Source organism: Ursus arctos, unplaced genomic scaffold (genome assembly GCF_023065955.2).
Source record: "Ursus arctos isolate Adak ecotype North America unplaced genomic scaffold, UrsArc2.0 scaffold_16, whole genome shotgun sequence".
NCBI lineage: Eukaryota > Metazoa > Chordata > Mammalia > Carnivora > Ursidae > Ursus > Ursus arctos.
This window is the reverse complement of record NW_026622830.1, coordinates 24387044-24401867: the sequence shown is the minus strand read 5'-3', so window position 1 is coordinate 24401867 and position 14824 is coordinate 24387044. Positions and strand designations below refer to the sequence as shown.

General features: G+C 47.5%; 1 protein-coding gene across 4 annotated transcripts in view; it reads left to right on the top strand.

Moving 5' to 3' along the window:
* The window catches only part of CBFA2T2 (CBFA2/RUNX1 partner transcriptional co-repressor 2), a 148989-nt gene extending 134553 nt beyond the window's left edge, over positions 1-14436 (top strand). For 2 of the 4 annotated variants that reach the window (XM_044385768.3, XM_057312591.1), the window contains exons 9-11: positions 926-994; positions 4393-4580; positions 9553-14436. In XM_044385768.3, the coding sequence (XP_044241703.1) occupies positions 926-994; positions 4393-4580; positions 9553-9852 (557 nt within the window). In that variant the 3' untranslated portion in view covers positions 9853-14436. Of the gene's footprint in view, positions 1-925; positions 995-4389; positions 4581-9552 lie in introns of all 4 variants that reach the window. The other 2 variants (XM_026503300.4, XM_057312590.1) reach the window with 1 other exon arrangement.
* The last annotated feature ends 388 nt before the right edge of the window (positions 14437-14824 follow it).

The following is a 14824-nucleotide window of genomic DNA, read 5'->3' as shown; positions in this document are numbered from 1 at the left end:
AAAATGCTCCTCTGGCAAACATTTCATGCCAGGCTGCCCTCCCCTGCCACACTGACTGTTCCCCTGATTCCTCTTTGCACCACGGATGGTGAGTATTCAGAGCATAAAATCTGCTTTTCAGATTAGCCTCAGTAAAGCATAAGGAAATGAGGAAGTCTGTTGGGATTGATTCATTTAAAAAAAGAAAAATTCAATGGACCCACTTCTTATAAAAATTATGTCCTAAGATCACAGTAAACATACGTGTATGTGTGTGTCACCCTCCCCCCTTATGCCCTTCCCAGCAACCCTCTGGGATGCCTCTTTGGGGTGTATTTGAAATGCACTGTTCCAGATCAGAGTGGTTTCTTTACTACTTACTTTTTATTTGTTTATAAGCATTTTAAGAAATTTTAAAGGAAACCTCCTTAAATCACATGTAAAAGTTCACAGTTGCCCCCTGCCCAAAAATATTCAAAGTTGCCAAGAAACAAAAGCCGTATTCTCTGACATGTCTGCAGAGCAGTTGATAGAGACCTGTGCGTGATGGGGATCGTTAAATTGGATAGGGATACCCACACACGTAAGTATCTATCTGTAGTTATATTTACATTTTAGGGAGTATCTTAAAAATACATTCATGGTTATAGGGGAAAAATAAGGACATACAGATAAAAGAAGAAAGTGAAGATCACTTTTAATCTCACTACTTTGAATTGAAATACCGTTACTATTGGAGGCGTGTGTGTGTGTGTGTGTGTGTTTTAAAACTAAACATTAAGTGTACTTTTTTATAATCTAATTTTATTCCTTATCAGAATGTTTTTTGCACTAAATGAAGATATGTCTTTGAATCTAGTCTGATTTTTCATTAAAATTTTTCATAAAAATAAAACATGTTGGTTATAGACTGCTTCTAACCCTGTGCTGTGTATCCCTCCTGTAGATTCGCAGCGGGAATTCAATAGTAGGCCAGGAACAGGATATGTACCTGTGGAGTTTTGGAAAAAAACTGGTACGTATCTGCCTCTGTGTCACGTACTCACTAATGTGTGCAAGCATGGGGTACATGTTTGGGGGAAAGGTCATTGGCTCAGAACTTTCTCCTCAGAACTCTAGGCTCCTGCCTCTCTCCCCTCCAGCTTTCACGTACACCTGGACTGCGTCTCACGTTACTTTGCAGGTCAGGAATTTGGAATGACTTCTTACAGACCCGGGATGCTGGGTCATCCTGAGGCATTAAGTAACCAACTTTTCCTTCCCTATTTATATGGCTTATTTCTGAGCATATAGCTCAATTCATTTCTGCCTGTTGTCCTCACTCAAATCTACCCACACCGTGTTCACACGCTACCACATTGGTTTGTTCTGGCCTTGGAACAGCCCTCTGCTCTTCCTTTCACCTTCATTGTCCCCAGCTTTGTCGAGACTGTTCTCGGTGGGCCTCATTTTCTAGAAGACTGAAAGGAGGGTGGGTCTGATAAGATACTGGGTAAAACTAACCGCGTGTCCCTAATTCTGCCTTTGTCCAGACATGAGCCGCCTTCTCCTTATAGATTCCCTTTTCCAGGACCATTTTTTTGTAGTCCAGTAACAGTTCTTGGTTTTTTTCTTGAGATAAAATTTACTTCTGCAAAAGTTAATACTTGTCCTTCGTAAAGACTCTTTCAGGAGCGTCAAGATCATTATAAACAAATGGACGAAAGATATGAACAAATTATGAGAAATACAAGTAAACATACTGCAGAATGTTTGTTCTGACTGGCAGTTTAGGAAAATATAAGATGAAGCAGCCTTGATTGGTTAGCCCCCAGAGTCTTTATCGACATATATTTGTTAACCTATTTTTAGAGGACCTTGTTAATGACACTAAATAATTCATTAGAGGTTTATATATGAAATTATTAGGTGTGACCAGCCTTGAGGGTGTGCAAATTTTTTAAAGATTTTATTTCAGTTTTTTATTTTTATTTATTTTTTTTAAAGATTTTTATTTATTTTATGTGACAGAGAGACAGCCAGCAAGAGAGGGAACACGAGCAGGGGGAGTGGGAGAGGAAGAAGCAGGCTCATAGCGGAGGAGCCTGATGTGGGGCTCGATCCCAGATCGCCGGGATCACGCCCTGAGCCAAAGGCAGACGCTTTAACAACTGCACTACCCCGGCGCCCCTATTTCACTTTTTTAAATTAAAGATTTTATTTATTTGAGAGAGCATGAGAGAGAGCACGAGCAGGGGGAAAAGGGAGAAGCAGCTTACCCGCTGAGCTAGGAGCCCAACATGGGCTCAATCCCAGGACCCTGGGACCATGACCTGAGCCGCAGGCAGATAGTTAACTGACTAAGCCACCTAGGCACCCCAAGATTTTATTTTTAGCATGGGGCTTGAATTCACAACCCTGAGGTCAAGAGTTGACGCTCTATTGACTGAGCCAGGCACCCCAGTACATACAAATTCTTAAAAATCATTCGTGTTTCATGCTTTTGAATTCTTCCTTTCAAAAGTGTATCATCCAGACTTAGCCACACAAAATATTATTTTGCCATTAAAAGTAATTTGGAGGCACCTGGGTGGCTCAGTTGGTTAGGTGTCTGACTCTTGGTTTCAGCTCAGGTCATGATTTCATGGGTTGTGGGATCAAGCCCCGAGACAGGCTTCATGGAGCCTGCTTGAAGATTCTCTTCCTTTGCCCCTCCCCCTGCGCACACTGTCTCTCTCTCTGTCTCTCAAATAAATAAATCTTAAAAAAATAATTTGGAAAACTACATAGCAACTTGGGAAAACTTTTGCAGTTGGGATTGGGGAAATGTGTATTACCAAGAAGTGTAATAGAATTATGGGAAATGAAGATAGCAGTTGTTGTTAAGGTAGAGAGAAAGATTACCATGCATAAGATCTCCTTGATAACTAGTGATTTCCTGCTTGCAAGGTACCTTTGGTTAACTATGGTTAGGAGCCAAACTTTGGTGTTGCCCTGGCTGGATTTGAGTCCTTCCTCTGCTATGGTGTCATCTATGACCTTAGGTGACTTCAGCAAGGTAGTTACTCAAACTGTGACTCTCACTGACTGACCCTTAACCTGAGAGGATAATATATACTTCAGGGCATTATTACGTTGACTCAGGACACCTATCTGGAAACTAATGAGAGGGTTGTGAAGGGTAGCAGTGGTGGGCCACAGTGGACCTGTGTAGATACCAAGAGTAAAGGAAGCATGGAGCTCACTGTCCCGTCAACTCAGCATCATTCTTGTCTTGGAGTGAAAACATCTTTTCGTAAGGCTTGAGTGATAAGATGGAAAGTTCTAGGATGGCAGCCTAGAACACTTTGTTTAGATCTTCTTTGAGCCTAGGCCCTATGAAAGAATCAAGTTGTAAAGGAGTTTCCTTAGGCTTCTGGGTTTTCCAGTCTTGTGGACCCAAGAAGGCGGTCATTCACATTAGGTCTTGGAGATGAGGCTCAATGTGTAATGTATGCCATTTGGAGTATCCATTCTGTGGAAACCAGGCAGGATGGTGGTGATGGGAGGAAGTGATCAGGAACCAAGTGGGGTAATACTGATTGTGGACAGGGCTTTGGAAGCCCAGGCTCCTGGCAGACCCAAATCTGTATCTCCATCCCACATTTCTCTGCTGTGTTCAGTCTTCTGTACCTAACTGCCTCCTGGCCATTTGTACCTGGATATTCCAGGGGCCCGTCATTCTTCTCACTTGCCTCCACATGGCATTTTGGTTATGACCTGCTTCATTTCATAGCACTACCATTCTTCACCTTCACCTCCAGACCCTTAGATGCTACCAGCCTTGTTCTGCCTCATCCCTTCCTTTGTGCTACTTGCTCCTGCCTAAATTCAGAGTCCCTTCTGTCAGCTGGATTTCTACTGCCCCAGCCTCTTGCAGGCTGTCTCTGCCTTCAGTCTTTTCTCCTTACACAGAACCCTTCAGGAGTTTATGTTTTCTTTAGAAAAAGAGCCAAAGTCCTTAGCATGGGATGCGAGACTTTGCAAATATTCATTTCCACCTACCATCTCAACCAAGACACATTTTCTTGATCCTCCCCACCACTTGTAGAGCTGACCACTTTTTTCCTTGGAATTCTTATCTTTTATACTGACATATGTCATGGACCCCAAGCCACCTTTGTACTTGATCACAAACAGGTAGGCAAAGAGACTACATTCTAGTCCTCTAGGTATTCCCAGCCCTTAGCACAGTCCTGCCTATCTACACACCGAACAAATGAGTACATGAACAGACAGTATAAGAATAAAAGTGAATGTGTATGTCATATGTTAAACCCTGTGTATTTTGGAAAAGTCCTCTTATTTCAGCTCCATCCCTTCTTGCAAATGATAGGGAGTGGGAGGGAAAAGATTTCTCGGCCAGTTGATTTTACTGTCACTTTCTTCTAGAAGAAGCTGTGAATAAGGTGAAAATTCAGGCCATGTCAGAAGTACAGAAAGCCGTTGCTGAGGCAGAGCAAAAAGCCTTTGAAGTGATTGCAACAGAGAGAGCTCGGATGGAGCAAACCATAGCGGATGTCAAACGGCAGGCTGCAGAAGATGCCTTCCTCGTCATAAATGAGCAAGAAGAGTCAACAGAGGTCAGAGTTCCATTAGCCCTGGGGGCCGGGGGGCTGGGGCAGTTGCAGTCACTGAGCCCACTGTTTTCTTCTTCAGTGCTAGGTAATAAGAGAAAACAGTCAGCTCTTGAACAAGATGATTATAATTTTTATCTAGTACCAGAAGAATTTTGTTTCTTAATTATTATATTTTTACATAAATCAGCTCATTGTGTCAGTTTCAATTTTGAAAACTCACCCAGAAGACAGAGTTTGTGGAATTACATGATTACGATGACCACCTTTGATTAATAGGCTCACCAGGTGCCAGAGACACAGAGTTAAGTGTGTGTGTGGCCTTTTCGTTCCTCAAATGACCTATGAGGTAGGTATTGTTGGGTTCCAATTTTACAAAGAGGAAACTGGCTTAAGGAATTTCACTGATGTAATCCCTTAGTGCTGAAGCCAGGGTAGGGATAAGGAGATGGAGGGCCCTACAGCATTTGGTCTGTTTATAGAGAGGGTAGGTCTTTTGTAGATTGAAGTGACCGATCTGGCAGACCTGTCCACCTCTCCAAGACCCAGGGCCCAGCACATGGTGATGTTTCTATACAGGACACTTGTACCACAGTGAGGACAAAAGTAAAACTTAAAAGAAAATAGCAGATGACTAAAACATCATAACAGTGCTTTGGAATATAATAAAGTTCTTCTGTAACTTTCATTTCAGTCATTTTTCAGCTTTGAGATAAACTTTTAAGTCCTGAAACAAGCCTATTTCTATAAGTAAGCAGATCCATCTATCAGTTGAGATGTAAAGAGCTGGGGGTTTTGTTGGCTTTTTTTTTTCTTTTTTGACAGCAGAAATGTTACTGTCTCATTCTATGTAAAAGACGCCCCTCAGTATAGTAGTGTGAGCGCGGCAGGCGAAGAGGAACGTGCCTGTTACCACGTGGCCCTCATCGAGGATGTGGGACAGTTCCTTGTAGCGCCCCAGCAAGGACACAGAATCGTGAAAATAGTTCCCATGAACCCTCTTCCTGTCCTTCTCCCCTCCTACTTTTTCTTAGGATTGATTCTGAGCGGTGCCATCTGTTTCTGTTGTGTGCGTTTAATTCTCTATCTGTAACCATCCATACCTGTATCAGTATCTGTACATATTTACCTGCTTTTGTATCTATGTTTATCTTTAACTGCATCTGCCTCCAAAAAAGGAGTGGAACATTTTGGCCAAGAGCATGAGTTCTGGATCTAGACTGCGTGGTTTAAATCTCCGTTCATAGCATTGTGCTGGGAAGGACCTGGCATTTTAAACAGTGCACAAAGTGACCTATAGGTGAGGCATACACCAGCACCCATCCCAGCAAACTTTCTTTCCGAAACGGGAGTGATAGTAGGACTGAGGCTTTGGGTTAGTTTGCATTGGACCAGAAGGGATGAATTCCCTTTATTTCATCCAGAAAATTCTGCTTGAAATCCAGCAGGCATCTCTAAGGTTTCTTACTCATTCTCTGAGAAGTGGTGGGGTATAATGGAGGGAGCCCAGAACAAGAGGTGAGGAACCCTGAGTTCTAGTCCCAGTTCCCCTCATACTGGCAGCGTACCCCTAAGGACTCTGTTTCCTTCTCTGTGTAGTGAGTGTGTAGCAGCCCCTGTCCTGCTGGTCTCATAGTTTTTAGAGAATATAATGAGATTGAGATTGTGGTTGTGGAAGTGTTTTTAAACGGCAATGCACTGTGTAGGCAATGAATTTTTTTTTTCTTTTTTTCTTTTTTTAAGATTTTATTTATTTATTTGACAGAGATAGAGACAGCCAGCGAGAGAGGGAACACAAGCAGGGGGAGTGGGAGAGGAAGAGCAGGCTCCCAGCAGAGGAGCCTGATGCGGGGCTCGATCCCAGAACTCCGGGATCACGCCCTGAGCCGAAGGCAGGCGCTTAACCGCTGTGCCACCCAGGCGCCCCATGAATTTTCTTATGGTGTAAAAATGTACCTGTATGAGCTGTGGCAGCTCCTGCTCCTGGAGAACAGCTGCCTCCTCTGAGGCCAGACTCCACGAGTCTCCCCTATAATGCCTTGGACAGAGGGAAGGAGTGAGAGGTCCCCTCATCTCTGCCACAGGGCACCTTCTGTCCTCAGCCTGAATTTCCTTGCCAGCCTAATGGGCAAGCAGTTGATTGTAAGATGGGGAGTCATTTCTCCTTTGGGCCAGGTTTGCAGTAAGGTCAAGGAGGCCTGGGAAGGGTCCCAGGGATTTTGACAAGTCGCAGGTCATTCTGATACAGGCGATCCCCAGGCCGCACTGAGCTATGTTCTACAGGTATCCCTCACTTTCTGAAAGTTCACATTATGCCTTTGCTTTTACAAAAGGGCTATGTTAGGACCTATTCTCACTCGCTGAAAGAAATCTGAAGAGGATTCTCACTTTAATGAGAAAAGGCAAACAGCAAAAATAGTGCAGCATTTGTTATGCAGCGAGCCCAGCACACGGCCTGAGCAGCAAGACTGGCCCCGCCAAGCTCCTTCCTCAGGAACTCCACTCTTCAGCAGTCAGCTGCGAGAGCTTTGAACTGGGTCTCTGAGCATCTGTGCTTTATCTCAATTTATTTTATGCATCCATTAGCAAAATGTGTAGTAAGGAAAACTTGGGTCTGGGAACACTCAAAATTTTTCCATATAAACTTATGCTAATTGTTTCTCTACTTTATACCATTTCGGCTTATGAAAGGTTTCATAGGAGGGCTGCACTTCCAGATAGCAGGGGAACCTGTAATAATGGCAGAGACTGATGATCTGTGCTTAAAAAGAGGAAATTCTAGAATCCCCATTGTGACTTCCCTAGCCAGTAACTCAAGAGGTTTATGACCTTGTCCTGCTAGCTACAAAGGGCTGTTTGGCCGTATGTGCTGTCCCAGCCTTGAGGAATGCTGATCTGAAGGGTGACCATAACAGTAATACACTTTTTGCCTTATATCTTGGCAAAAAGCCTCATGGTTGTCAGGGAAAAAAGACACAGGAAAAATAATCTATTATAAATATATGATGGCAGCCAAAGTGAAAGTACTAGTGGTTTAATACTCTTTCCTGGCTTGAGATGCTCTTGCAGGCTTGGACAGAGAGGGAGGAGAGGCTCTCTCATTCGGCTGGGGGAGACCCTGGGGCTGACACATTGTCCTTTGTTTGTACGGCGGCCCCATGTAGGCAGTAACCAACCGATTTCTGCCCCACAAGTGATAATGTTCCACCAAAGCATCATTTGGAGTCAGCCTATCAGACTCAAAAGTATGACATTCTCTGGAGTGTAGTTTGCTCGAGGATCCATAGATGCATCCTGGGAAAGAGGTCTCTTCCCTCTTCTGGCGCTCTGGTGTTGGTGCTGGGCAAGTTTGGGCAGTCCCTAGAGTGTGTTTCCTGAGAAGCCTGTTGTGTTAGAAGGGAGTCTGTAATCTTTGTAAGCTCTTCAAAGTTAAACGTGTACCTTGAGTATAGTAGAGTCGGGGGTTCAGCTTCTAGGCTTTACGTAGCCATGTAATCATTTATAGCTTTCGGCACATCCCTGCCTGCTGGCTCTCAGTGTCCCATCTGTAAAAGGTGGGCTGGATGGTCCCAAGCACTTGTCTGTTGTTTTATACTTGAGCAGGTGTCCAGATTTCATTGGGGACAGTGTGTTTCTTCCCTGTGGGGATTATGGAGTTCTCAGGCCAGGCCTCAGATTGGCTTCTGCCATTCTGGAAACCCTGTGGTGGGTGTTGGGAGGCCAGCTGGTGCTCAGGTCCTTCCTGACGCCTAAGAAAACCCCACCTCGGGATGCCTGGGTGGCTCTGTCGGTTAAGTGTCTGCCTTCGGCTCAGGTCATGATCCCAGGGTCCTGGGATGAGCCCCGCATCAGGTTCCTTGCTCAGCAGGGAGCCTGCTTCTCCCTCTGCCTGCTGCTCCCCCTGCTTGTGTGCTCTCTCTCTCTGACAAATAAATAAAATCTTTAATTTAAAAAATAAAAATTCTTTCGTAAAAAAAGGAAAAAAAAAAACCGCCTCTTCCTGATAGTTTCACCTAGCCAGTGCCAGAGGCTTTTTCTCTTCTGAGTGGGCCCAGCGGCCTCAGGTGCAGGCTCACTCGTGGAGTCCTCAGGGGAGCCTACGGAAGGAAAGCCTCCAGAAGGAGACTTGGACGGGGCAGGTGCCGGGAGCTGCACCTAGCAGCTGCTGCCCTCCCCTCCTTAGTTGATGGGGGAAGTGCAGTGCTGCCTGTCCAAGGGCCTGCTGCTGCTGCTTTCACGGGACTGTACTCAGAGCTCTACCCAAGTTTCATTGGCTCCTACCTTCTGTCAGAATTAGTGCTTTTTCTGTTGGTGCTCTCCCTCCCTCACCACTCCCATGTATTTCTGCTGAAGCCCAGCAGTACCTGCGCCTTCTTGTCAAGTGCTGAGAGAAGCAGGAAAACTTCCTTCTGAGATGTTTCGGGGGTTCCCTTAAGCCAGAAGTAGTTCTCTGACCCCCAGCCCACCTGTGATGAGACACATCACTGAAAGGAGAGCCAGCACAGAAGCTGCACAGCTGCCCACACTCCTGGTCCCCTGGCAGGCGACTTCTTTAAAGGACCAGGTGTTGTCGGGGGAGACGATCAAGATCATTCCTCTTTTGAGAGCAGCAAGAGAAAAAGTATGCGTGTGTCAGGAACCCTGGGACAGAGTTTGGTTTGGTCACTGAGGATTAAATGTGAGTCAAAACAATGAGTAGGTGCCTTCGGCAGGGGTGAGAACTCCCACCGCCTTCCCTGGCACCCTTCATCTTGCTTTCCTGCCAACCCATGGCAGGCAGTTTGCCTCTTATTACCGAGGAAGGCACTTCAGAGAGGCGCGTGTGTCTCCCACACATCAGCAGAGAGCCGTTGAAGCAGGACAAGCCCAGGTGTATGTGGCTCCAAATGCCACGCTCTCCCCACATGGCGCAGGGGACAGGGGGTGCTCAGCCTGCCTCACGAGATCCAAGCAACTAACCCTTGCCTGTGTCTTGCAGAACTGCTGGAACTGCGGCCGCAAAGCCAGTGAGACCTGCAGCGGCTGCAACATTGCACGGTACTGCGGTTCTTTCTGCCAGCACAAGGACTGGGAGCGGCACCACCGCCTCTGTGGCCAGAACCTGCACGGCCAGAGCCCTCATAGCCAGAGCCGGCCACTGCTTCCTGGAGGGCGGGGCCCCTCAGCCAGGCCCACCGACTGCAGCGTGCCCAGTCCCGCTCTGGACAAGACCTCGGCCACCACCTCACGCTCCTCAACGCCTGCCTCTGTGACTGCCATCGACACCAACGGACTCTGAACCTAGACTCCCTCTGATGACCTCACAGCACAGCAAAACATGGCCCGGGGGGCCTGGCCGTTTGCACCAGTGCAATTAGCTGTCGGGTCATCAGCAAAAAGTGAAGTGGAGGCAGGAAGAATGCAAGCCCAGCAAACGCTGCTCCACGGCCTCTCCGGACACTTGCCCCAGTTTCCTGTGTCCTTGGGGGAGCCAGCGTGCCATTCTCTCTGCACACAGGCAGCTGGCCAGAGCTGCTGCCTCCTTCCTGGGCTTCCAGGTCTGTTCCTGTCCCCGCTGAAACTGGCATGGCCGGCCCCTTTGCAGTGGAGACCACCAGCTCTCCTCCCTGCCTCTTGAGGCAGCAGAGACTGTCAGGCCCCCAGGCAGGAGGCAGTACGCCCCGTGCACAGCCTCCTAGTCCACCATCCTGCAGCGGAGGCCTGGAGGCTGACGGCAGGCTGTGGAGGAGATCCCCTCTGACGGGGTAGCTCCGTTAGCCCCATTTCCACCCTCAGCAGACGCCACTGATGAGCCCCCCGAGGACTTGGGCTGGCAGAAGCAGCACTCAGGACTCTCTCCTCGACCCTGCTGTTCAGACTTGTTAAGATTATCAGAAATCACAGGAAAGAAGTCACCATTTCACTAAAAGCACCCGTAATAATGAAAAACAAATAAAACTTCCTTCAGGCATCACAGATCATTTTGGACAAGATTTTCCAACCTGGCTTGCTACTTTAGTTTGGGACCCATTTTTTTCTCTCTTACTTGATTTTGCTTATGCAGAAAATAGTTTCCAGCGCATGGATTGGTCTGCAGGAGAATGAGACTCAATTGTGGATAGTCTGTTCTCTCTGAGCATGTTGGCCAAACTAGTATCGTCAAATCATTGAATGGATGATCTGTTGGAAATGCAGAACCTTTTGTCACCGCTTGGCTGTTTGCACAGTCGTCTTGTTCTGTGTCCCTTTTATCTGAGGCCACGCATGTCCAGATCACTGTGTGGATCTTCTTCTCGTGGTCTGTTTTTGGCCCCTTTTAAGCTATGGTTGTCCCGTGGGATGTGCTATGTTGTGGCTAGGACTTGCCTAAGCAGTCGAGGCCTGGTCACATCTCAGCAGCCTTCCGGACCTGAGAGAATTCTTCAAACCTCGTCCATAATACATAGTATGTCAGCATACTATCAGGCATACACTCTTGTTTTCCCTTATGTTATCTATTCGATAGCTTCCCTCTTTGAGCTAAGAAAAGTTCCGTGAAATGTGACAGCCATTTTGAGAGAGGCTCACCAATTTTTCTTCCCATCATCGGGGAGTTTTCCAGATGTTTACCTGGCTCTCCAAAGATGACATCACCTATAACCCCTTCTAAAATGTTAGGAACTGCCACACATATTCTTCCCTGCCATTTTGCATTTTGTTGGCACCCCAATGACCCTGACCCTCTCTCTGTCCATCTCCAGGCCTCCAGCACCCTCTTGCCCCAAGGAGTCCGTTGGGGTGAGTTGGTTGGCCCTGCTCTAGCTAGCCCATGAAAGCCCAGGTTTGGATGGCTCCCTTCTGTGTACTGACCAGAGTGAAATAAAAGATCTCAGTTTCATCAAGAAAGAGGGATCAGCATAGTAGCATTATCCTCACATACACATGTAGCTTACTGTGAGAACTTTTAAGTCCTTAATTTACTTTACCTAAAGATTTTCTATCTTACAAAGAAGCTCAGTGTAAGGCCTTGCACCTTTAAAATACCTGGATTTCCATTGCATAAAGTAGGGTATACCCAGAGAATGAATAGTGTTACTTTACTGCGGAGTTCCTTAGACTGCAGCAGTTGGCGGGGCGTCCTGACTTCAGCAGGAATGACATGAGGACCCCGGCAAGGACTTGCCTGCGTTTCCGTTAAGACATGGGATGTCCCGTGAGGAGGTGACAGAGCCTGTAAATCAGAGCAAGAGGTTATCTCGTGGCACCCACTGGATCTGTCTCCAGTTCACTATCTTTTCAGTGGCAAGGTGCACACCTGGGCAGGTTCTTTAAATCTTGTGGCCACAAGACTACCCGGGGTAGCCCAGGTTTTTCCTGGTTGGAATAAAGAGCCAAAACCAACAGACGATTCACGAGGGCTCCATACCAGTTTCTGTAGCTAAGGTTTCAGTTTGGTGTGCAGGTCCTAGCTGACCGTCGTGGGCTGTGGCTCTAACCACAGGTGGCTTGCAGAGTCCCTGTCGTGCTGGTCTGGACTGCTTTGCTCATGTGCTGCCCACAGGCCGAGCTGAGAATCCGGGCAGCACTCCACACCGCAGTTCAGTTCTCAGAGCTCTTGCTGTTAATCTTGGTCACTTTCACATCTAGGTTGCTAGGGCATCAGTTCAAGACTTCCTATTTAGATGTAAAGAATCCCCTTCTTCATTCTCCTCCTCTGAAATGTTCCTGTTCTCTGGTTGGGAGGAAGAGGGGCACTCTGGGGGTGGAGCAGGGGGAGAGGTGGCAGGGGCCGGGGTGAATCCAACTTCCCACTTGGTTTCCACTGTTTGCTCACCATCCCAGCTACCAGGTACGGAGCACAAGTGCAGGCTCCCCGCTTTCATGTAGTTAGACTTCAAATATCTTGATATAATCAGGCTGCTTAGTGGACCAACCTTGATAGTTAATACTTGAGGGGACAAAAAAGACCAAGGAGATCAAGCCTGAAGGTCTTGTCAGGGCAGCCCCAGGCTCTTTGATATTATTGTGGAAATGAAAAGCAAACGCGACACATGCCTGCCCGCCCATCAGCACTTCTGGAGGATGAGGCCAGTCCTCAGCATCGCCCGCTGAGGGACACTGAGGAGTGATGGGACTTCACTGTCCTCTGCGTGCAAGGAATGGTTGCAGGAACCAGAGAAGGCCGAAGTGGCCAAACTGGGAGCCATCTTTCAGTGTTCTGAGGGATGCTTGAGGGCTGGATATTCGCCCTCTTGTCCTCCTTTGGGTCCCCACCACCTGCATCACGTCTGACTCCATTGAGTGGTGAAAATAGACTCGGGAAGAAGTTGGTTAATTCTACCTGCTCAGGAATAGGCAGCCCACCCTATGAGTTGTGTGAGTACGACTTGCACTTCGGAGGGTCCCTGCAGCTCCAGGCCTGGGCCTCTAGCCCCTGTGCTCAGGCACTGTCCTGTGACCCTGAGGTCACGGAGCATGTGGATCTTGGACGGTGCTGAGTCATACGTATCTTAATGGATCTAAGTCTGGAAACCAGACGCATCTACCCAGCACAGATCGGTGTCATGTTGGCTGCAGTGTGGACATCCTTTGCCCATCTGGGCCTGTTAGTCCGCCAGGAGCGCCTCACTTACGGTGTCAGCATGCACATCTTCAGCTTCTAGACAGAAAATCTACACTTAACTCGGTATGGCCTTGTTCCAAAGTCAGATTGATCCCCAGGGCTGTCACCTGCTTGCAGAGGTGTAGACCTTGTTCTGGGTAGTTGCAGAAGATATCTCAGCAAATGGAGTTGAAGGTTCAGCAACATTATTGGAATTGTATGGTAGTGAGCTCTTCAGAAAGCAAGCATAAATAATGACCAGGTAGCCATTTGTCCTGGAAACTGTAGAAGGGATTACGGATTGAATAAATCATTGAAAGTAGAATACATCTTCGAAGCCTTCTTCAGAACTGGTGTCAGAACCAGGTCAGTAGACCAAGCCAACTTAGATTTGGGTGGGGTGGGTTTGGTTTGTTTTTTGTTGGGTTTTTGTTTTGTTTTGTTTTTGTTTTTGTTTTTGTTTTTAAAGCTATTTGCAGAGAACTGGGTGGTGGCATGTTTGAACCAAATGTAAGAAAAGCCAGAGGGACCTGGACTGTTCCAGCATGGGCCAGACAGCCAGTTTGTCCAGGGTGGGGTGGGGGGCTGGGCGAGCTGCTGAATAGGGCCCTTCCAGCTCGGAGTGTCTAGTTCTTGTGAAACCAAAACATTAATTACCTGCCTCTTTGCCCACGTGCGTTGACATGCTCATTTCCAAAGATGATGGTGGCGGCGACCTTTTCCATCCTGAACCAGGAGAAGGTTAGAAGGCCTGAGGGTGGACCTTGAATCCCCTTGCTCCCACAGGCCCAGAAATGGCACTTCCCCTGGAGACCCCACCTGGTCCGGCCCGCAGCTGCCCAGTGTACACTCATTGATGCTTATACCAAATAGGGCGTGTGTGGCTGGAGGCTGGCAGAGGCAGCCCCGTCCCTGCACTGGAGTTGGCAGAGAGAAGCAGCAATAAGCATTAGGTGAATGATGGAAAGTGCTCTTTGGCTCAGCAGCCTTCGGTCCACTTTCACGGCTTTCCAAGTTCCTGATGAGGCTACAAAAGCTCCATCCATAAAAGAAAGCCAATAATGTAAATAAATAGAAAGCTATGCCTCTGAGCGCGGTTCGAAGGGGGGATGATGAATGTGAAAGCACCACAGGATGCGGTCGTCTGGTTTCTCTGTGCTTTGTCATTTTACTCGGATAGGAATTTTTGTTACTTAACTCTGTGCATAACTTATTTAATGTACTGTATAAATGAACCAAAACTGTTAAATATGTATTTAGTTTGTTCTACTTAAAAGTAGTCAATAAAAAGGCTATATTCCTTTTCTGACTCGGGCTGGAACAGGACGGGGAGGGAAGGTGGCGTCCATGTTGTGAGACGTCCTGCGGGCAGGCTTCCACGTCCACTTCCCCTCCTTTCGTGGGGGGCCTCCCAGGGTTCTTGCCATGGCCTAAAGAGCACCCAGGGGAGTGAAAGCCGGAGGTACTGCTGAGGAGCTGGTTCCAGCTGCTAGGCCTCTGGGAAGCCAGTGGGGGGGCAGGGGGAGCGCGGTCAGGCTGGCTGCCCACTCTGGGCCTGCGGTCAAGGGCAGAGCAGCTTACAGACACTCCGGCTTCTTCACTAGCCCTCTTCACTGTGAAGTGATCTTCGTACAGAAAATAAACCACAGAAAGTGCAAAATAAGGTAGTGGACTTCTAGGTACTTTTTTC